Source organism: Cyprinodon tularosa, unplaced genomic scaffold (genome assembly GCF_016077235.1).
Source record: "Cyprinodon tularosa strain WSP-4 unplaced genomic scaffold, ASM1607723v1 ctg881, whole genome shotgun sequence".
NCBI lineage: Eukaryota > Metazoa > Chordata > Actinopteri > Cyprinodontiformes > Cyprinodontidae > Cyprinodon > Cyprinodon tularosa.
The window spans coordinates 97,286-121,350 of NW_024039653.1; the positions used below are offsets into that span (position 1 = coordinate 97,286).

General features: G+C 43.0%; 1 protein-coding gene across 1 annotated transcript in view; it reads right to left on the minus strand.

Annotated features, from left to right (window-relative positions):
* Positions 1-524: 524 nt before the first annotated feature.
* LOC119775618 (probable JmjC domain-containing histone demethylation protein 2C) overlaps positions 525-24,065 on the minus strand; it is a 42,535-nt gene continuing 18,994 nt past the window's right edge. Inside the window, exon 2 of the mRNA XM_038273665.1 lies at positions 525-794. Coding sequence (XP_038129593.1) covers positions 540-794 — 255 coding nt within the window. The 3' untranslated portion in view covers positions 525-539. The remainder of the gene's footprint in view (positions 795-24,065) is intronic.

A 24,065-nucleotide genomic window follows, 5' to 3' on the forward strand; every position in this document is an offset into this window, starting at 1 on the left:
GGAGCCTGTTCTTCTTGTACATAAACCAGATGAGTCTCTGCTCAATCACACCTACTCCACTGACTGCCGGTTCTCCCAGCAGAGAGTCCAGGAGAAGCAGAAAACCAAAAGCAGCAAACATCCTCAGGAGGTTCAGCAAGGCAGCAAAACCTTTAGAACCTTCAGAACTGGAAACAAGGCTGAATGCACCCTGACCCCTGACCCCTCCTTAGAGCGCTATAAGGGTTCCGCCTTTTATAGGAGTGTCCAAATGTCTACTGGATGAAAAAGAAGTGGACTCAGAACTCCCCACAACCTACCTTGTAAAGTAGTGATCATCCATGGTCATTAGGCGAGTAAACATATCCCATGATGCTTTGCCAATAGAGCTCCCCTGGCAAAGCATCATGGGATATGTTTTGGAGATGAGAAATAACAAAGATGGCGTAGGCAGCACGCAGGGAGACGGAGTCACATGAGCAACAGCGAGTGGAAAGCAGTGATCTGAAAGGTCAGCTAACAGAGTTCACTATGAGGTCCACTATATAGTGATGGAGGGGTCAAAGGTCGCCTCTAACACACAGAAGGATAACAACCATCCCCCGGTAGCAGCTTAGTGACACGGCTGAAGGAAGTCTTACCAGTGCTGGCCATTGGACGTGTTTGGCCGTGGCTCCCTGCAGAAGGCCTCCAGCTCCTCCTTCTTTCCTCCTGGCCCAGACCAGCTGGTGCTCCAGGAGAAACAGCTGGAAATCCTCGTAGACCTTCACCCACTCCCTCTTCTCCCACTCCTGGTCATCGAACTCCACGTACACCTGGACAGAGCACAGAGGGACAGCCAATCAGAGAGCAGGACCGCTGAGGAGGAAAAACACAACCTAGGGAGGAAGAGATGGACAGGTTACAGTGATGAAGATTGGTTAGTGTGAGGTCCAAACCATCAGAACCACCTGAGGTCCATCAGAACCACCTCAGGTCCATCAGAACCACCTGAGGTCCATACCATCAGAACCACCTGAGGTCCATCAGAACCACCTCAGGTCCATCAGAACCACCTGAGGTCCATACCATCAGAACCACCTGAGGTCCAAACCATCAGAACCACCTGAGGTCCATCAGAACCACCTCAGGTCCATCAGAACCACCTGAGGTCCATACCATCAGAACCACCACTCTCCATGCAGTCTCTTTTAGACTCCGCCCCCTCTGGGAGCATCATCAGCTCCTGTTCCATCCTCCTCTGCAGGCAGAGAGGAACACAGAGCAGAGAAGGGATCAACGAGTGCATCTCTCCTCAATCAGCCCCTCCTCCCATGATGCTTTGCTGCAGTCATCTGAGCGAACGAGCGCTCTTTGTTTGCCGCTGCTGCCATCCATCCAAACCTCCACTATTAACTAACAAAATGCCTCCTGAACAAACAAAGTTCATTGTTTATTATTAATGTTTCACATGAATTCAGCAACCTTAATTTAAGGTCATATTTTAACTATTGTTCAGCTAAATCAGAGTCTGTAGATCGTTTGATCGTTTTCATCAGATTAAATCCCAATTAAGCTGGAACAGCCTGATTTATGGATTATTACAGTGAGCATCCAGGGCACTATGGAGTTAATTCTGCTCCATTATTTGTTCAAGCAAAGAGCAGGTGTTGTAAATAGCAATCAAATTTTATAAAACATTTGAATTAAAAATGGTATTTTTGCAATTTTCTCAGATTTTTTTTATAGTCTTTAAAAAAAAAGATATGAAATAATAAATATGTGAAAAATACATTATACATTTTCACTTTTTTTGTATCAATTGTTTTTTCTTTTCAAATTGCATTTTCTGGATCACATTTCCAGTCCAATCCAAACGCACCAGGTGACCAATAGAGATGCGTCATCACTCCTCGCAGCAGAGGAAACCCCGCCCCCAGAAGGACTGAGAATCAGGTCTGGAAAAACTGATTTGAAAAGAATGAAATTCATAAAAGTCAATCTAAGAAGTGAAATTTGAATAAAACTTTTAATACAAGATGATATATGTAATAATAAAATAAATGGAATAAAAATCAGAAAAATCTTAAGTTATTTTGAAAAATAAGTTTGAAAATCTGTTAAAATACATTTCAAAAACATTTGAAATAAATAAAATGTTAGAAAACAAACTTTTTTAGATTAAAACACTTTTCAAAGCTGCATTTGTGGTTTACATTTCCTTCATTTTCCATTTACAAAAAGTTCCTATGCTGCAACAATAATGGAACAAAATCCACTCCATACACCTGAAAAAGACAGCAGAACATTTCTGATAATCCCGTCTTTAATCAGCTGTTCTGACAGATGAGAACTAAACGCAATCAGAGGAAGACAATAAGTGAAAAAGTCCACCACTTCCATTCAAACCTTACCGCCATTATTTCCCTGCCTTTAGTCTCTTGAGCAAAATCTCAGAGCGCCTTCTTCCAACGCCACCATCTGCTCTATTTAGGCTCTAATGATTAACATTAGTGACATTAACCCATTTGGTCAGCAGTGCCCAGCAACAGGTGGGGGCAGGGCAGTTGTGGAGGCCGTTGCTCTCCTTCCAAAGCATCAGGCGATGATGACGGATTCAGACAATTGGAACCAGTCGGACCCTTCAGGCAGCAGAACCAGAACCTGAGGCCCGTGCTGATCAGGCTTCTCAGATGACAATAACACACAGCAAGCAGGATCTGTGGATCAGTCTGTTACCATGGTAACTGGAGTTGTGAATCTGCTGCCACTTCCAACCCTCCCGTGGAACCAGGGAAGGACTGAAAAGCTGCGGAGAACCAGAACATCTGCGTCCAGAAGGTCAAAAGGAGCACGAAATGTGGGAAGTGTTTTGGATCTGTGGCAGGTTCCTAACCAATGATCAAGGTATTAAAATGGACGACATTTATTGACATGGATCCCATTTTCCTTCTATTTGGAAACCATCAAACACCTGCTTCAGTTAAACACCTACAATCCTTTGCTGCATCACACTCAGATGACCAAAATTACGAGTTTTATTTTGGGATTAAAACTTCAAATGTCCATTTGTGTTATTTGCAACAATAACGGAACAAAATTCACTCCATAAAGCTTCTACAGTAGGTCTGAGGTTCTATATTCTAACTGCGGTGGTTCTAGGCATGGTGGAAGGTCCAAAGAGACCCGGATCCAGAGCATCATCGGGTCACCCTCACCACTGGTTCAGAATTAGAGCTTAAAATCAGGCTGATGATCAGGAAAGAGTTCTGACCCTGATGGCCGTTCTGGTTCTGCTTTTAGTGCTGCGGTGGAGGATAATCTGCCTGTCACCATCAGATGAGCAGCCGGGTTCTGGCTGGCTGAACCGGAGGGAGCTGGGAGCCAATGAGCACGAAGCATCAGAGCAGCCAACTAGAGAGGAGAGAGCAGCCAAATCTGCCTGTAAATACTGCAGCAGGAAACATGGAGGCTTCCAGAACAGAAGCAGCAGCAGCAGCAAAATAAAAATGAAAATAAAAACACAAAAAAATGTGTTTAATACATTTTAAAAGCCTGAGAAAACAGCAAAGTTACCCCGAAAAACTTTTTTTTTTCTTAATGAAATTTTTTTTTCAATGTTTCATTTCTGGATTTCCTTTTTTTACATTTACAAATGGTGTTCTTTGCTGGTAAAATAACGGAACAGAATTGACTCCATATCAGCTGAGAGTAAAGACAGAACAAAGCCTTCCTCTCTTTCCAATAAGCTCCGCTCTAAAGTCCCCTGACAGCCGCTGGAGGCCCGGAGCCTGTAGCTCATCGACTCCGCTGCTAATCAGCAGAGCTAACAAGTTATTATTAATCGAAGAAATTAAGCAAAAAATAAATCAGTATCGACTTTAAAAAAAGATCCCGTATCTCTTCTGCATTAATAATAACAATCCATCTTTATTATTATATATTAATAAAGCTCTTTACATTTAGACATTGACGTTCTACAAAGTGATCATAAAAAAATGCAGAACTCCAATCATTAAAATGTAAAGCCTGGAAATTAGACATCCCAACCAGGTGATAAGAAAAAACAAAAATTCTGGTTGCTATGGTAACTGCTTTCAGCTCAGGGGCTCGTCTAGCTAGGTAACCAGCTAGCCGTCATCCTCAGCATCCAGATCTGCAGGTTTGGACTAACAGCTGCAGTAAAGCAGTTTTTACACCACTTTTAGGTAGAAATTGCTGTAAATCATCCAAATGTTACATTAGCTCAGTGTTTTGTCGTTCCTGAATCACTACTTTCTCACTCCTTCCTAAACCTCTCAGAAAGGTGTTGGTTTGCTGGAGGTGAGATACGTCTCCTGTTTGATGGAGTTTAGGCTAAAAACACAGGATGATGAAGATCAGTGAGCTAACGTGAGGAGTTCGGCCTCTGCCTGCTGTTTAGTCTGGTTCCACCCGTCAGTCTAAGTAGGTCAATGCTCTGCAGAGAGCAACCATCTCCAAACAGTCCTCATATCAACAGGCAGAGTTCAGCCAAGCTGCCGTGTTTCCGTGGTGAAGGAACCGTCTGCAGGGATGAACCATGACATCAGCGCAGAGAAGATGTGATCTCATCCAGAGCAAACCAAACATGTTTGCAGAACCAGAACCAGGAGAGATGGGGCTCTCAGCAGCAGAGCCGCTGCGGCGGGAAGAGTGGCTCTGTTGTGCAGAATCACTGGGACGCAAGTAATGCGAAGGAGAGAGGAAGAGGAGCAGAGCAGCTGAGGCGATGGCTCCCAGCGGGTCTGGAAGAGGAGGGACGGCGAGCAGCGGCGAGGCATTTTAGTTCGCTCCTCAGCCATCTCCTCCATCTGCAGCTGGAGACCAGCCAACCTTCAGGCTCAGAACCGACCGACTCAGGGTCTAAACTGCTCCTCCTGAAGCCCACAGCATCATCATCCTCAGACACTGAGCTGTTGGTATTTGGGGAGGGTAAAAGGCAGCAGAGAAACCACAGAATGCCCCCCCCCCCATCGTTTTCCTTCCTTTTTCCGCTCTCAGTTCGCCTCTCCTGGAAATACGGCTCCAATAATAGCCCGCTTGTATGGAGACAATCGTTTGGAAATCTAGGGCAGGATGGGAAAATCCCCCCGTCTGGCCCACGCTGCACGGCAGCTCATGTTGCACAACGCATGCATGGATTTTATTAATCGCCCTGTCCTGTGCAGGGATAAAGAAAGGACCACCATCTTTGAAAAAATATCAGCTTGTCTCCAAATTGCTCAACAGCATCTGACTAGTGACCAAAAGCTACACAGAAATCTACATTTCTTAAATTTGATAGAAATATAGTCTGGATTGAATCCTGTTGTATAATCTACAGCAAATCTGAACAGGTTTACAGGCAACAACTGATCAAGGCAACAACTAAACAAACCAACAACAGGCCAACAACTTAACAGGCCAACAACTAAACAAGGCAAAAACTAAAAAAACCAACAACTAAACAAGGCAACAACTAAAAAGGCCAACAACTAAACAAACCAACAAGTAAACAAACCAACAACTGACCAAGCAAAAAGCTGAACAGGCCAACAACTGACCAAACCAACAACTTAACAGGCCAACAGCCGAAAAAACCAACAACCAAACAAGGCAACAACTAAACAAGGCAAAAACTAAACAGGCCAACAACTTAACAGGCCAACGGCCGAACAAACCAACAACTGAACAGGCCAACAACTGACCAAGCAAAAAGCTGAACAGGCCAACAACTGACCAAACCAACAACTTAACAGGCCAACAGCCGAAAAAACCAACAACCAAACAAGGCAACAACTAAACAAGGCAAAAACTAAACAGGCCAACAACTGAACAGGCCAACAACTGAACAGGCCAACAACTGAACAAACCAACAACTGAACAAACCAACAATTGAACAAACCAACAATTGAACAAACCAACAACTGAAAAAGCCAACAACTAAACGAAACCATTAACTGAACAAACCATTAACTGAACAAACCATAAACTGAACGAATCATAAACTGAACGAATCATAAACTGAACCAATCAACAACTGAGCAAACCTACAACTGAGCGAACCAACAACTGAGCGAACCAACAACTGAGCGAACCAACAACTGAACGAACCAACAACTGAATGAACCAACAACTGAACAGTCTAACAACTGAACAGTCCAACAACTGAACAGGCCACCAACTGAACAGGCCACCAACTAGCCAAACCAACAACTACACAAGGCAACAACAAACCAAAGCCTCTGTCAACAATGGTATACCAACAACTAAACGAACCAAAAACTAAACAAAGCAACAACTAAGCAAACCAAAGCATCTGCCAATAATCGTATACCAACAGCTAAACAAACCAACAGCTAAACAAACCAACAGCTGAATAAAGTAACAACTGAACAAAGTAGCAGCTGAACAAACCAACAACTGAATAAAGTAACAACTAAACAAACCAACAACCACCAAACAAATCAACCACAACCAAATAAACCAACAACAACCAAACAAACCAACAAACCAACAACTCAAACAAACCAACAACTGAACAGGCCAACAACTGAACAAACCAACAATTGAACAAACCAACAATTGAACAAACCAACAACTGAAAAAGCCAACAACTAAACGAACCATTAACTGAACAAACCATAAACTGAACGAATCAACATTTCTGATCTATTAATCCTTCTGTTAGAGAAAAACCAGGAAGAGTTGCTGTTGTTACTGCAGAGCCTGGAGCTGGGAAGGATGATCTAATCACTGAGCTTGGACTTTCAGATCCCAAACCTGGATCTTCCCCATGGATACTTCAGGTGTCTCTCCCTCTCTGGTCTATGGTAATGAAGAGCGTGAAGCTAAGCCCAGTGTAGCTTTACCATCCTGGCAGGGTGTATGTGAGACACAAACATATACTAACCCACAGGAGCACATAAAGCCTCTCACATTTCACAGCAAGAGGAACGACTGAGAGCACTCTGGAAAATTAGTTTCTAACCCCCCACCACCATCACCCCCACCCCCATCAGTCCACACGTCTTACTAATGAGAGAACAAACAATAAAAGTTTTTCCCTTTAGAGATACCCTTTAACCTTCGCTTCCGATCCAATTTTTAAAAATAATTTTCAACTTTATATAATATTACTTATTATAGCCAGCGGGTCTGTCGTCCCTGCTAGCTTCATTTCAATTCAGTTTGAAGATTGATTCAAAGTTTTCTATCTAAGGAAAACCAGCTGATTGCATCGACTCATTGACTCTTCAGCAATCCCTCACACTAAGCATGCTTGTAGCGACAGTGGAGAGAAAAAACTCCCTTTAACAGGAAGAACCTCCAGCAGAACCAGGCTCAGTGTGAGCGGCCATCTGCTGAGGGTGACTGGGGTTCAAGGAGACAGAAGCAGAAATAGAAATATAAGGATAGATACAAAAGGCAACTGTAAAAGGCGGCATGTCCAGGAAACACACAGCCAGGCAGACGAGCTCCGAGCCAGCTCCCATGTCAGAGGATGAAGAGAGCACATCCAGTTAGTCACAGTCAGAGAAACAGGACTACACTGAAAAACAGGCCAATCTCCAACATCTAGAAACAAAGGTGTTGATGGCAGAAGCACAGCTGGTATTTCTCTATGACAGATTGCTACAACGATGCAGGTGGCCCGGTTTCTGCTGAAATCTAGAAACAAAAGATCTATCAGTCGACAACATGACCTGCTCTCCAGAGGGTCTCCAGTCTTGCGACATCCTTCACCATCCTGGCAGGGAGTCTGACTCCTCTATGTCCCACCAGGTAATGCTAATATTTAGAGAGACTCATTACAGAACAGATTAAAGAAGAAAACATTTCCACACATTCTTATTTCCATAGCTCTATGTTGCTATGAGCGTCCATCAGGTCGCTGTTCCAAACCTGAACTAAGAGCACCTGGGCAGGTAGAGGACTGCAGCTCTGAGGCGTGGACGGAGTAAAGTGATGCTTGTTAAAGCTAATCACAGTTTGCTTAACTTTAGCTCCAACTTAATTATATAGCAGAAGGAGCCAGACCTCAGCACAGCTCTGCTCCACAAATAACGCCTGGAGATGGCCGATCCGTTTGGGTTCAGAGGAGCAGAAGCCATGGAAGGTCATGTTTACCAATAAACAGAAAAAAACTACAAGGATGACATTTTAACCCTTTACAGCCTGATTGTGGTAGTAAATGTCACATTTATCCAGACTGACATTTACTAGAATAACTCAGAAATCAGCTTTTCTTTAAATGATTTTAAACTGATTATTCTGAACAGCTTTGTTCCAGTTGTGGCCTGCAGGGACAGACTTCAGTATTGAAGGCCAAGCTGCAGTTTTCCAGGTTTAGAAGTCGTCAGCAGATCAATTCCTACTTGGTTTCGTTTCGTTTAAAACATCTATTGAAGTCTGCTACTTTAAGAAGGATTGATTCTTGGAACAACAAAGAAAATCTGCAGACCTGATAAACAAACGGCTTTAATGAAGGCATCCCAATGTTAGCGAATGTTAGCTGAAAGTTCACACCAAGAACAGGCCAATAATATAAGGACAAAGCTTCGATTTAGCAGCTCCTCTGTTTGATTCCACCTTTTTCTGGAGAAAGTGAGACGCGCTCTGCACTCAGATCAGATCTACTATAGACCTGCTGAACAGAACCATCATATGATGTGCATGGAGACGTGAAAATGTGAGTTACGGCTCCTGGACCTGCTGACTCCAGACACTGATCTCAGAAGACAAAGAAAACAATAAAGGGTTGTTTAATTCGTTAGAAAAAGAAGCAAATGATCTGGTCCTCACAGCAGCGTCACCAGTGACCTCCACACGTCTGGAATATCTCCGATGACACAGAAACAGTTCCTGTTTTAAATATGGATGTAAGAACAAACACTGCAGGCTTCCAACATTTTTTCTCTTTTCCTAATCAATTAACTGCAGTTTCCTGATCGATCATTCAATGATTTACGTACCGATTCTGATTTTTTTTTCTCTAAAGAGTTTTTATAAGACTGCTACAAACAATGTCAATGTTTAATTGAGATAAAATCACCGTCCCCCAGGAACAGTAAGTGCTGATGAGGTCACGTTCTCATTATCAGAAACATTTAGAGCGACGGCGGCGGCTATCAGACCTCCGATTAGTCTGGAAATAATGGTTTACTGTTCCATCATTTTACACAAACATCCCATAGAGGAAGATCTAATCCGTCCCTTTCGTTAAAAAGGTGTTTGGCTTTTGTTGTTTAAAAAGATGAAACGCTAATTTTTTAACAAAGCGATTTTCTAACACAGATATTCATCAGAAGACAAAACAATAAATAAACACCAAGAAATCCAAACGCAGGGATCAATATGTGAAGCAGAAAAACATGAGGTGGAGCAGAAAACAATTATTGATCAGAAAAATAGCAGAAAATAAGCATCATTGCTGAAAAGCAGAGGCTGGTTTAATTTGAACCTTCAGCCTCTGCAGCCGCTACGCCTCTCCGAACTACTGCAGGACCTGCAAGGAGGAGAAGCTTCAAAATAACGGCAACATGGAAGGTAAGGCGGCGCCGCTGGAGCCAGAAACAACCAATATGGAGGTCAGAGAGCCCAGGAGAATGCAGCTACCTCTAGGGTTGTCACGATACTAAACTTTTCAACTCGATATCGATACTAAGGAAAATATTCGATACTCGATACCATTTTCGATACCACAAGGATAAAAACAAAGACTACAAAATTCTACAGAAATATTTTAATTAATAAATAAAATACAATAGATAAATACAATAAAAGTTGTATGCTGGGCACAATATTAAGCAAGATTGATAAAAAACGTAAAAAATTTAAATTAAAGCTACAGTGTGTAATTTTCAGCGACATCTAGCGGTCAGACTGCAGACCGCAGCAACATGAACATCTCCCCCCCACCGCTTCTCCCCCCCAACAGTACGGCGAGCGTTACGGGACAAAATTTCTTCCACGACGTCCGCATCACCTACCCTCTCAAGTGATGAGGTTTGTTTACATAGATAATTTTACAGATAGTATTTCATTAGTCTGTGTAGGGTATAGATTTCATGTAGACTTAAGATAATAAATATACCCGTTATTTTTTCTACATCGTTGTGACGTTTTGGTGAGCTGCTTTGCATGGTGATATAAACAGACGAAGGAATTGTAGTCATTAGTTTAACAGCGAGATTGTGTTCGCTGGAAGAATATATATTCCCCGTTTACAGAGTCCAAGTCATTTTGGTGGCACGGGGGTTACAACGCGAGGAAGAGGGAGAGGACGAGGGCGAAGGCAGGGAGGCCGTGCAGCTAGGGCCAGGCGAGAGAGGGGTGCCAGCGGGGTGAGAGCAGAGGAGGAAACGCTTGAAGATCTCCAAAGGAGCCGGAGAGAAGTAACCGAGGTAAATATCCAGAAAATTATTTTACAGAAAATTACTGAATCATTACCTATGAAACGTCAGGGACGTTGCTGAATAAGTATACTGGAGAGGAACAGCATCATCACGCCGCAGCATGTTATTGTTTTAGACAGGTCTGAGCATCCTGTACTCCAAAAACTGCAGTGATATTAGACAATTGTGTGTGTAGGATTAATTACCTGTCCAAGAGAAAACTGGCAACTTGAGCGTCACTTTGAAAACCTTTTTCCTCCATCAATGACTTCCATCGTGTAAATGCCGTGCCAATGTTGATCCGTGTTTTTTGTCGTTTCTTGTCACGCTTGCGTTTATTCTCGTCGTGTTTCCGCTTCTTAGATGACGGGGGTTCGGTGTCCGCCGCTTTTCGTTGTGATACAGAGTAGGCATGATCCTCCATTCGTCTGATGTTTGGCCACACAGTGCCAAACAGTTTGCAAAGTCACTCACGCCTGCCGCCTTTGTTCACCTTTCTTGTTACTGATGCGCAGTATACCTGCTTCTTCTTCTTCTTTGGTTTCAGGCAGACTAAACGCTTCTCAGGCATAATACTGCCATCTACTGTTCAGTACCGTCTCAGTTCATCTCTCTCAACTTGCCGTAGTTATTTTTGAGCGTCATGGGAGATCTCGCAATCGCTAGTTTGTTGCCTCTGCGCTTGCCGTAGCGCAAAGATGTCAGCCTCCATGGCTGCGAGACCCGCTCCTATGTAATTATAAATAACGAATTCTAAGGCAGCGCAAATATTATGGTTAAAAGGCTGAGCTCATAGGTGATGATAAATAACATAGTTATGTATAATATATTAAATTTCTGACTTTATATGCCTGTAATTATTACACACTGTAGCTTTAAGTGTTCCTTCCTTGGTTATGCTTTGCACACATAACAATGACACTAGCCAAACCAGTTAAGAAACAAAAATAATCACAGCAGCTGCACATGTTACAAAAAAAAAAGTCTGAGACTAAAAAGTGCACAGAATTATTCAATCACACAGTGTTCTGAAAGTGCATTGTCCTCTATTCTGCACTTTAGATGAATGACTGCTTAGGTGCCACTGGTGGTGGCACTGTATCGATACTTTTAAAAACGAGTATTGTATCCGGATACAACATTTCAGTATCGATACTTTTTTTGAGTATCGATACTTTTGTCAACCCTAGCTACCTCAGCAGCTCACCTGCAAACCAGCGTGGCTGCAGATGCTCATCCTTCCTGCATAGAAATTAGGGAATAGTGTTTCAGAGTTAGCACCCAGCTTCAGCTAATCCAGGTAGAAAGCAGTAATCAGGCTCTAGATCTGGACTCGGACCTGAACCTCCAGAGACTCACGGAGGAAGGAACACAGTGGACCTTCTACCACCTTAAAGCTCAAATAGAAAGGAGCAGTTTTATGGTGATGGTAGATGATCCTTTCTTCTCTATGCGGTCTAAATAGCGCTAAAAATGCTCCAAGTGGTAAAAATCAAGAGGATTTTACAGCATGCTAGGCGCCTCAGTCACATGACCAAACCCAGCTGTGACGTCAGTCAAACGTCCTGAGGCGGACCCGTGTATAGAACCACTACTTCATGCATCGTAAAGCGCTCTGAAAGGTTAATTTAAACGTCATTACAGTGGTCTGTTTTAGGAATGGCTTAGAGACAAGAAAGGAATGTTTAATTATCTGAAGGTTTGGCATCAAATTTCAATCCGGAAAGAAAAAGATCAGACAAAAATCAACTGGCCAATCTATGGCGTCCAAACCGAACTATGTTTGGATCACATCAGATTCTATCATCATAGGTCCTGCTCTCACAGCTTCAGTTGGATTCAATAGAGCTGATTAAAGCATCGTTTATTTTCTAAGAAATATTTTATTTCATAAAACAACGAAGCCTAGCTAGCTGCCAGTTTAGCACAGCCGCAGCTCCAGACGGATTTCCATATCATTACGGTCCGGGCTCCAGAACAACAAGAACCACCATGATAATTAGTCAGTTACCTACAGCTGGAACCCCGGCGGCCCCGGTGCCATGAGCCCAACCGGGTAAAAACCATCCGAAGGGTAGCCTGGGATCCAGCACCGCAGACAGGGCTCCAACACTGACCTCCAGCCGAACCAAACCCAACCCAGCCACCACAGAACCAGTTCTGTCATCCCCGCTTCAAACCAAAGGTTAGACTCTGGTTTAAACTAATCAAGTGGGAATGCTTATGCATTCCCACTTATTGTTTTTCACTTTTAATTTTTCTGACTCTAACTAGTCCCGCAGTTTTCAACTGATTTCAACAATTTTGGTATCAAAACGTTCAGCTTGTTCAGGAGAATTCTGCTATGTCTTTTGGTAAAGATATTTTTTGTAGTTTTCGCGATATTCAGCTTTTTCTGCGTTTTTTTTTTTTGTCCCATTGAAATGCATGTAGAATTCTTAGATTTCAGCAAAATTCAACTAAACCTTCATCATCTTTGACCTTTAACTACTTCAGCATACTTTCAGCTAGAAACACCATTCAACTTTTAAAATGTTTCCGTATCTTTCTGCTATTACTGTTTAACTCTGCTTTCTGCTAACTTTTACAGTTTTGCTTCAGTGAAGCTTTAAACTTTTAAACATTTTTTACAGATTTTCAAATTTATAATGGAAGTCTATGGACGGAATGTTCAGCTGCTAGAGTGTGCCACTCTAGCGTTTTCAAACATTTCACTCATGCCGAACAGCTTCAACTCACTCGCTCATTTTTTACTCTATCTAGATAAATTTTACATCAAAACGTAGGGATTTTTGTCAGCATTCAGGAAATGTAACCCTCATTTGTGTGGCATTTACGGTTTTCCGACAGTTTGGCCCAGACCACGAAGAAGTCCACACTTCTCCAATAGAAATCCAATGAGAGCTCTCTGAAAATCCGAACTGAAAATAAAAAAAAACAGACTTTTTCGTATCGCTTCCATTCGGGAACCGTTTGACGTAGCAACACGAGCCTTGTGGAAGTTGTTCCTCAAACCTTCTTAGCACTCACATTGAAGGAAGTGTGTCGATATCTTTTATTGTTTGGCTAGGAAAAAGGTTTGTTCGGGGGTAACAAATCTGTCCGAACCCCAAAATCAAGATTTTGACAATTATACACTTTTTTACATCATCACCACGCCTAGACGAAATATTGTAGAAATATGAAAGTTACACCAGTTGTAGTCCAAAGATGGCTGACGCTCACGGTGAAAGAATTTTTTGAATACCTAATACGGTTTTGGCTCACCACTCATTTGTTCGGAGGGAAAGTTTTGCTTTTGAGAGTTCTGCTCTACCATTGTGCTGCATGTTATTCAATGAGACCAGCAGGATTTATAAACCTTTATATTTCTCCTTCCCATTAAGGCTGTGAATGAGCTACATCCATGAAAGTTACCCCAATTGGAGACAAAGGATAGCCGTCGCTTAGACTGAAAGAAATTTTGAGATACCATTTACGGTTTGTCTTCAGCACTTGTTTGTTCGGAGCTGCTATTCCCATTCAAAAAAGCCTGAGAACGAAGGAACGAAAGTGATGCGCATGTCTCTCTGTCACTGACAGGCTCGTTAACGTTGTCAAGGTAACCGTGCTTCAAAGGATTTTACCTCCACCACTTTAAACAGCACATTTTAATCTAATGCAGGGAGACAACACTGATTTAACATTAGGAAGTGGATACAATATGACTACTGACCATGACCCTTCCCTTCACACGCAACCCTGATAGACTTTCAAAATAAGATGCCGGGGACCCTACAAAATAAAAGCCCCTACATTAAACTCATATTTTTTTCCCAGTATATGGCTGAACATTATAACCCAAACTCAACCACTTTTTAAAAATTAGACTCTAGGGGGCTTTTCAAAACACACCCCACAGAAAATTTCAAAATAAAAGCCTCCCATTGCCACTTCATCTACTGCCCTAATAACAGGGGAAAAGAGTGATTTAACGATTGGAAGTCATCAAGTATCATTGCTGGGTCTGATCCTTTTCTCAACACACAACCCTGCTAGACTTTCAAAATAAGACTCCAGTGACCCTACAAAATAAAAGCCTCCATGTTATACTCGCCTATTAATTGATGCAAATGGCTCAGCATTATGACCCAAACTCTACCAGCTTGATTCTATTAGACTCTAGGGACCTTTTCACAACATACCCCAGAGCGAATTTCACGATAAAAGTCTCCCATTTATGCTCTAATACATTATCTATTCACCTAATAACATGGAAAACCAGTGATTTCATATTTAGAAATGGATTCTATATCACTGCTGGGCATGACCCTTCCCTTCCAACACATCCATGATAGACTTTCAAAATAAGACTAAAGGGACCCTACAAAATAAAAGCCTCTTCCTTACGCACACTCATTCATTGTGCAGTATGGCTTGTAGCTATGACCCAAAGTCAACCAATTTCTTCAAATTACACTACCAAGGCCTGTTGACCACACACCTCAGTTTACATTTCTTAATAAGGCTCTAAGATTTACACTGTAATAAAGCATCTGCTAACCTAGTAACATGCAGCCTAAGCCTGCCAACGGTGCATTCATCACCACAGCGGCTCGTATCATGCAGGTTAGTTTTTTTTTATAAATTCAGCTCCTTAAGTGGTATTAGCTCTCTTTCTACAGGTGCTGGTCATAAAATTAGAATATCATGAAAAAGTAGATTGATTTCAGTAATTCCATTTAAAAAGTGAAACTTGTATATTATATTCATACATTACATACAAACTCATATATTTCAGATGTTTATTTAGTTTAATTTTGATGATTACAAATGACAACAAATGAAAATCTCAAATTCATCATATCAGAAAATTAGAATATTACTGAAGACCAATAAAAACAAAGGATTTATAGAAATGTTGGCCAACTGAAAAGTATGAACATGAAAAGTATGAGCATGTACAGCACTCAGTATTTAGTTGGGCCTCCTTTGGCCTGTATTACTGCAGCAATGCGGCGTGGCATGGAGTCGATCAGTCTGTGGCACTGCTCAGGTGTTATGATAGCCCAGGTTGCTCTAATAGTGGCTTTTAGCTCTTCTGAATTGTTGGGTCTGGTGTATTGCATCTTCTTCTTCACAATACCCCATAGATTTTCTATGGGGTTAAGGTCAGGAGAGTTTGCTGGCCAATTAAGAACAGGGATACCATGGTCCTTCAACCAGGTACTGGTAGCTTTGGCACTGTGTGCAGGTGCCAAGTCCTGTTGGAAAATGAAATCTGCATCTCCAAAAAGTTGGTCAGCTGCAGGAAGCATGAAGTGCTCTAAAACTTCCTGGTATGTGGCTGCGTTGACCCTGGACCTCAGAAAACACAATGGACCAACACCAGCAGATGACATGGCACCCCAAACCATCACTGACTGTGGAAACTTTACACTGGACTTCAAGCAACGTGGATGAAGTGCCTCTCTTCTTTTCCTCCAGACTCTGGGACCTTGATTTCCAAAGGAAATGCAAAATTTACTTTCATCAGAGAACATGACTTTGGACCACTCACCAGCAGTCCAGTCCTGTTTCTCTTTAGCCCAGGCAAGACGCTTCTGACGCTGTCTGTGGTTCAAGAGTGGCTTGACACAAGGAATGCGACAGCAGAAACCCATGTCTTTCATACGTCTGTGTGTGGTGGTTCTTGAAGCACTCACTCCAGCTGCAGTCCACTCTTTGTGAATCTCCCCCACATTTTTGAATGGGTTTTGTTTCACAATCCTCTCCAGGGTGCGGTTATCTCTCTTGCTTGTACACTTTTTTCGACCACATCTTTTCCTTCCCTTCGCCTCTCTATTAATGTGCTTGGACACTGAGCTCTGTGAACAGCCAGCCTCTTTAGCGATGACCTTTTGTGTCTTGCCCTCCTTGTGCAAGGTGTCGATGGTCGTCTTTTGGACAACTGTCAAGTCAGCAGTCTTCCCCATGATTGTGTAGCCTATAGAACTAGACTGAAAGACCATTTAAAGGCTTTTGCAGGTGGTTTGAGTTAATTAGCTGATTAGAGTGTGGCACCAGGGGCCATCAATTTTGAACCTTTTCACAATATTCTAATTTTCTGATATGATGAATTTGAGATTTTCATTTGTTGTCATTTGTAATCATCAAAATTAAACAAAATAAACATCTGAAATATATGAGTTTGTATGTAATGTATGAATATAATATACAAGTTTCACTTTTTAAATGGAATTACTGAAATCAATCTACTTTTTCATGATATTCTAATTTTATGACCAGCACCTGTATAAGCTTCTCTCTCTGTCCTTCCTCTGCTTCTCATGGTTAGTCTTGCACATAGGTTTGTAAATTTTCAATCCTCAAATGATGACACTGTTTTCTTTATGCTGATCAACATTTTTTGATATCATGTATGGTTTGGCTGTGCAGCTTTTAAGATGAGTTTGTTTCTGCCATTTTACTGCCAAATGATTCTACCCTACAAAATCTTCAGATGATTCAATGTTTTCTGCAGTTTGAAGTTTCTGATGACTTCCTATCACATTTTTATATGTTCTGCAGTTAATTTAAGCTTTTTTCATTCAGCAAAAGCATTCCCACTTTGATGTTTCTCCGAAACAGCTTTTTTTCTAGTTAAAACACAGCAGCATCTAAAAAAGATAATGAAAAATAATGATAAAATAATTCTTGTTAAAGGATGGAAACTTAAATCACAAAGGTTAATAAATATGGACTTCCTGAGTAAAGTGACGTCACAGCGTCCCTCAGTGGGTCACGTGACCAAACGAGGAATTTAGCGTTGTTTGCTTAGTGCAGGCATCCCCAAACTCGGTCCTCAAGGCCCCCTGTCCTGCAGGTTTTAGAGGTTTCCCTTCTTCAGCACAGCTGGTTATAATGATTGCAGTAGACCAAAAGCCTGTTAATCAGCTTTCAATTAAAATCAGCTGTGCTGGAGCAAGGAAACCTCTAAAACCTGCAGGACAGGGGGCCTTGAGGACCGAGTTTGGGGATGCCTTGCTTAGTGAATTATTTTATGCTATAAACAAAAAAATGCTGGACATTTTTCACTGTTGATGTAATTAATTTGCACACACTATCAAATGAGAAACTATTAGTTTTTCTATGTGAACTCTAACAACATCTCAAGGATTAAAGGAAGAATGTCTCTGCAGAAGAAGTTGCCTTTAAACCAGTTTTATCACTAAATGTTTGTTTATACAGCAGCACAGGATGCAGCATTTGTTGGAGTAAAGGTCCAGCCATCAGGTATCCGGGTCAAGTCAGGTCCAGGTGGTGGGACTCTGGCGGTCGGTCGGATCTGGGTGGCCGCTGTGTCATAATGCTCATTGACTGGGAGAAAGCCAGAAGACAAAGAGGAGGCTGTTGAATTCTTTAATTAAAACCAGACTACCTCCTTCTACAGCCGGACTGAAGGCACTTTAAATCTGAGGTCCAGTGGATCCGATGAGCTGCTTCCTGTTCAGCAGGATGAATGAATGGAGGCAACCTGAGCTGCTTCGTCTCAAACGCTGACGCCTTACATCACCTCTGCTTCCAGCCCTTTTTCTTCCTCTCTGCTGTTGCATCATGGTGCGTTCCCACAGCTTTATGGCTTCCAAGGATTTCTGCACCTTGTTGTCGCCCCCCCCCATCCTCCAGACTGTGTTCAGTGGCGAGCCATGCCTCCTCCCCCACCCTCAGAGAGGGGCTGAGGTCAAGCGGCTCACGTGTTTCCGCCTCCTGCTGCAGCATGTGGAGCCACTATCCCAGCGTTGGAGCTGGAAGTTTGCTGGCTGCAGAGAAGCACATGTCTGCACTCAGTAATCCTGCTGCTAGCGCACAAACAGGCCACACGTGTGTTTATGACTTCGATTAAGACGTGAAAACAAATCCCAGACCGAGCATTATGCAAGCCGGAGGACTGATCCCAGGTCAGAAAACATTTCAGATTTACACACAGCTGTTAGCCCACAGCGGCTCTCTGGATCAACCATCACCAGAACATGGCTGACCAGAACCCTGAAACCCATCCTAAATTCTTCCCAAAAAAACTTCCTAAATCTCAGAAGGACTCCTGCTCCTAAAAAAATTGAAACAGCTCCAAAGAGACAGAAACAGCTCACTAAATCCCATTTCTCTATCACTGTGGGGACTTTCCATTGACCGTCATTCATTTCTAACTGTGAACCTACAGCCTTCCTCCCAGCTTCAGCTGTTTTCTGTAGACCTCTACCTCAAACGCTCAGACCTTCATGCAGCGCCATCAGAAAACATCTCACGAGGCTCAGACTCCAGGCTGTGAAGCTCAAGAATCAAGACCAAGCCGAGCTCCTGAATCACAACCCCACAGCATGATGCAGAGGAGCAGAGGAGTTCAAATTCAGCAGTCTGACAGGATTCTGTCCTTGAAAGTACGGAGGAGATGTCCAGTCAGTTTCAGCAGCTAAGCAGCTCCCCCTCCTCCTCCATAACATGAGATTTCAGTCAGATATTAAACACGTCGCTCTTGTCAGCCGTTTTTTTCTCCTAGAAACGGATCAAACAGCTGCTGAACTACAGGCCCATGTCAGCCCTGTCTGGTTTCTACTGATCTATAAACAGCTGAGCAGCGTTTCTGTGTCAGTAGGTAACTTTACATCAGAGACCTCCAGTTCCAGTTCTGCTCCAGTTCTGAGGAAATGCAGAGAAGATGTCCCATTTTGTCCCATCCATGCATGAATGGGACAAAATGTTCGTCTGTCTTCTGATCCAGAGGACTTCCTCCAGCCGCCTTCTTCTGCTGTGAGTCTGACTGAGCCGCGCTGCATCGTGCTTGGATCCCATTGCTCTGCTGCTCTACTGTAACACTTTAGGTGATCAGAGGTGGTACCGATGGAAAGTGAGTCCTTCAAACATCCATCTAACATCCATAATCACTGTAAGGTGGACTGGTTTACCTCTGGATCACTGCTGCAAACCAGCGCAGGCAGACGACCCTCAGCAAAGGCCCATCAGGTCAGAGCATCAACACGCAGCTTTGTCCTGCTGGATCAACCTCCAATCAATCAGCTTCTCCATAACAAGCAGATCGGGACTTTTTCAAATCAGAGTTAAAAGCCTGGATTTTAGTTCTTTAACATGAAGCAGAACTTTAACCGTTTTACCACTTAATTAAAATGCGTTTCATGTTTTATTTCTGTTATTAATGTTCGTCTGATGTAGAAAAACAAGCAGAAACCACAGACTCTGCTTCCCATTGACGGCCAATAGGAAATCCATCATCCAAACTAGCATTCCAGCTATGGGGGGGATTTATGCCATTAATGTTGCAGCAAAAAAGGGTTTTGTAAATGGAAAAAAGAAAATACCAGAAATAAACTTTGAAAAACCGTACTTTAACCCTCAACTTTGCTTAAAACTGTAATGAAACAAAATTAACTCCATACTGAGCATCTAATCCACTAAGTGAGAATGTCAGGTAGATTGTAGCTCTTCAAAATTCGCTGAAGGAAGGGTGGCTGATCTAGTAAAGACTATCTAGGCTGGAAGTGTGTCTGTGGCGCGCATGTCGCTGGCAGCCTTACAGACATCTGGTGCGGAGGTCAAGTTGCAGTCTGCGAGGAGCCAATCCGTGCAGCCGGCAGCAGAACGCCCCTCCCTCCCTTCATGCGCTGCAGCAGAGCTGAAACGCCAGGAATGATTGTGCACACAAACAAACTTCTCACGCGTTCCCAAACCACCCCAAACACCCCCGTGTTTCAGACAACAGTACGCCTTCGTATGCCGGCGGCCTCATCACACCCAGCGGTAAACTGGGAGCAGACCTGGGCGCTGGGAGCGTGTAAAGGCAAAGTCCACATGTCCACGAGGAGAGGGAACCTTGCCCCAGATTCCCAAGGAAATCTCATGTTACATGTGTGCTGGAGGCGGATGGTTAGAAGGCATCCAGAGCCCGCCGCAGCGGCCGGTTCATGGCGGCTTCCCCTGATTATCAGAGAGCCTGAAACCACAGAGAGGACAAAGAAATGAGCAGCGATTCCTAACAGAGGAGGCAGGAGACGGCGGGCCTCTGCTGGGCAGGACGGGGCTGCGCTGGACAGTCAACAGAAACTTTGGACTTCACACACGGCTGCTTCCACCGTCCACACAGAGGCACATGATCACGGCGCCTCATTTATTTATGAAACGCAGTCTTTACACACAGCAGACTTCAGTAACAGAAGCTCCGCTTCATTATCTGTTAGAAGTGCAGAAATGATGCAATAATTCTCATTTTAGGAGGTTAATCAGGTCCTGAGTTTGTGTAAACTCTGGTATTAGAAAACGAAATGAAAAATAATAAATGAAATGACCACAAAATTAGTCTGACAAAATTAAACTGATTTTCTACATAAATGTCTGAAACCACTCCCTACGGCAGTTAATGCAGCTACAGGGTGCTCTGCTTGCTCATGGGCTCATGTCAGAGTGGATATCAGTGAGATAAAGGGAAAAGTAAAGCGGTAATACGCCTAAAACCATCCCAGTAACTGGAACCAGTTCCTATTGGGGATTATTTCAGGAATACATTCATCTAAATCTGGATTTTCTGCTTTTATTTTGTGTTTTTTTAATGAACTTTTTACTCGTCAGGAATTTATCTGTCAGCTGCTTATTTGTTCATTAACAGGGAAACATAAAATACTAATAATCTAAACTCTACGGCGAAACTTTGATTGATGGAACCTTTGAAATGAAATAATTTATCTTTTATGCTAATCATTATTTCTAAATAAACATTTGAAAGATAGAAAAAATTAAACTGCATATTTCAGATAAACTGCAAATAGCAATGCATATAATATATGTAAATATACGTGTCATTATTATTTGATCATATCAGTTACATTTCATGTTTATTTCATTTAAAATAGAAAAATCTGTTTGGATGGGAAGAGAAACGTCTTCAAACTTGGAAACAAAGTCCAGTTGTTTGTTTTTTAAACTTTTTTTTTGGCATATTTCACATTTAAAAATGGTTTCTCGTTGATATTTTAGAGTTTGATCTTTTAGGTCGAACAGCAGAAACGGATCAGTCTTCCTGGTGAACTGGAGCTGCAGCCCACTGAGGAGCCTCCATGTTGGGTCACATTCTCAGGCCGTACCGCCCTGCGGGACGCCGCCAGCTCAGCCACACCTTTCTACGCTGAGACGTTTGGCAGCAGAGGCGCTCTGAACACGCTGCTGCTCTGGGAGCCGCGGAAAACAACGGAGCCCCTGGCCCCTTCATACACATCTGGCGTTTCCTTCAGGACTAAGTGAGCGTGTGGAGAGCTGGAGGGGGGGGCGGGGCCGGTTGCTGAGCAAAGGAGGAAAGTCTGGCTGAATGTTTGTGCAACTGGCAGAACAGAGTGTCTGCCTGTCTGACGAGCTTTACGATCCTCTGCTGGCTGAGTCACACAGAACAGAGACGAAGCGCCTAGAAGCTGCAACAGAGGGTGATCTGATCCCTGGAGGCTCCAGGTTCCTCTGCTCACGGCTCAGCGTGGGTTCAGGAGGAGAAGCAGCTCGGTTTATAGCTCCTTTAGTGCTGTACATCAGCGCCCAGTAGTGTTACTAACATAACCATTTCTATCCTTAACTCACCAAAGAATAAATATCTTTAAAACAATTTTTTTTGTGACTTTTCAAAGACTATCTGATGTTTCTTTCCATTTTCTTCATTAAACAGCTTCTCTGACGTCATCATGGGACATGCTCAGAGCAGTAAATCTGATTAAACAATGTTTATCTGCATTTTAGTTGTTTCTTTCTTTAGATTACACACTATATAGCATAATGTTAACATGAAAGGAAAACATTGAACTCAAAAAAGATTTATGTTTAAAACCAAAGGTGATAAAGTTAGCTCCTGGAAGTAGCGTAGGATCCCACTTCCTGTACAGATCAGGAACAGAGGATAATGCATTCATTTTCTCAGGAAATACATTATCAACCTTTAAGACGTTATAGTTTAGAACGCTGACTGTTCATGTGGAGAGAAAAACGTTATTTAGGTATTTTTTACTAAATAAAATGGAGGGCGACCTGGATGTAGATCTGGATGCGCAGATGAGCTAATGGTACGGATCGTGCTTCAGGGACGGATCGGGTTGTCACATGGCTCCGCTATCGTACGGGTTCAAAGGTCAACTATAACCATTCCTTCAGGGACACTTCTGCTACCAAAAGAATAACAGGGGGCGGCGGCTGGCAGGAAGACGTGCGTTCAGACAGCGACAGGCAGAAGCGATGCAGCTAATATGATAACGCCTCTGGAGCATCACCCAGAGCTACACGCTAACTTCAAAGGGAAGTCTCTGTGATGTCAGCAGCTGTTAAGATGAACGCGAACAGCTCGCATCTACAGCGACACATCGACCGATCACTTTCACATCAACCGATCCCTGATATGAACTGGGGGCTTTATGCGACCTAAAGACACAGCTGATGATCAGCCTGATGAATCGCCAACAAGCCGACACATCAGCTGATGTCAACACAAGAGAAAAGCACCAATAATGGCCGCCGGATGCATCTTCCTCCAGTCATCTCTGCAGCTGCTTTGAATCAATCTCTAAAAGTTTGAATGGACACTGAGAGGAGAAACATTTCAGCCCAACGGCTGGGATCTAAAACCTACAGATGGACGGACACACTGGCCCATCTATCTAGAGAATAGCTTAGCAGCAGTCTGTAATGATTCATTTAATCTGTGCTTTTATACCACGGGGAAATGCAATGGGGTTGCCAGGGGTAACGGCAGGAAGGATGCTGATTGACAAAAAATGAATCAATACACAACATAAGGTGGACACGCCCACTGTTATATTCAATACCAGCACAGGAATGACATGTGATGCAATAACTTTATATCAGGAAATGAGCGAAGCTCTGAGGTCTGCTGATGTCATTGGTCGTAATTAAAAACAGTTCTGTATCAAAAAACAAAACAGCCCAAACGACAGTTTCAGCTGCAGAAATAAAGTAGGTCTGTGGGGGTTAGCGGGCAGGACCCAGGGCCTTAGTGACCAACCCGGGTTTGAATCCGACCTGTGGCCCTTTGCCGCAAGTCTCTGTCAGCCCACTGTAAAAAAAAAAAAAAATTCAAATACAAAACGAGCTGTAAGAGCCTCAAAATAAAAAAGAATGGCTCTGGAAAAGTAGAAGCTTAATGGGGGAATAGTTGACCTCAAACAATCTCACAAACCTGCACTAACGGAGGCTCTAACCATTCAGCAACCAACCAACATTTGCCCTAATGACCCCTTTAGAGGCATAGACCAGTGTCAGGTATTGCAGGCTAACAAAGAGGCCAAAGGACCCCCATTCCAAAGGGGTGGACCCGTTCTTCAGGTTCTATTTGCATGTTTTCTAAACTAAAACAAGGCTTTGTTGGGCTACTCTATAAAACCTGGAACTCAACGCTATTTCTGGAAGAGAAACGTCTTCGAACTTGGAAAAAAAGGCCAGTGGATTGTTTTTAATTGTCTATCTGCGGAGTGGTTTTTCAGCTGACAGCTGAAGCTCCTCCCACTTGATGACCCGTTCCAGGATGTAAACACTGCATGGGGAATGCAGAGCAGGGATCTACCTCACTGCTGACACCTTTACTGCTTCAAACTGGGCTTTTCCCACATTTCACAAGAAAATCCCTAAAGTTAGCTGAACGTCCAGCTGTGGGAATGAGCTCCGGTAGTTTCTGCCGCCTCAGTCACATCGAAG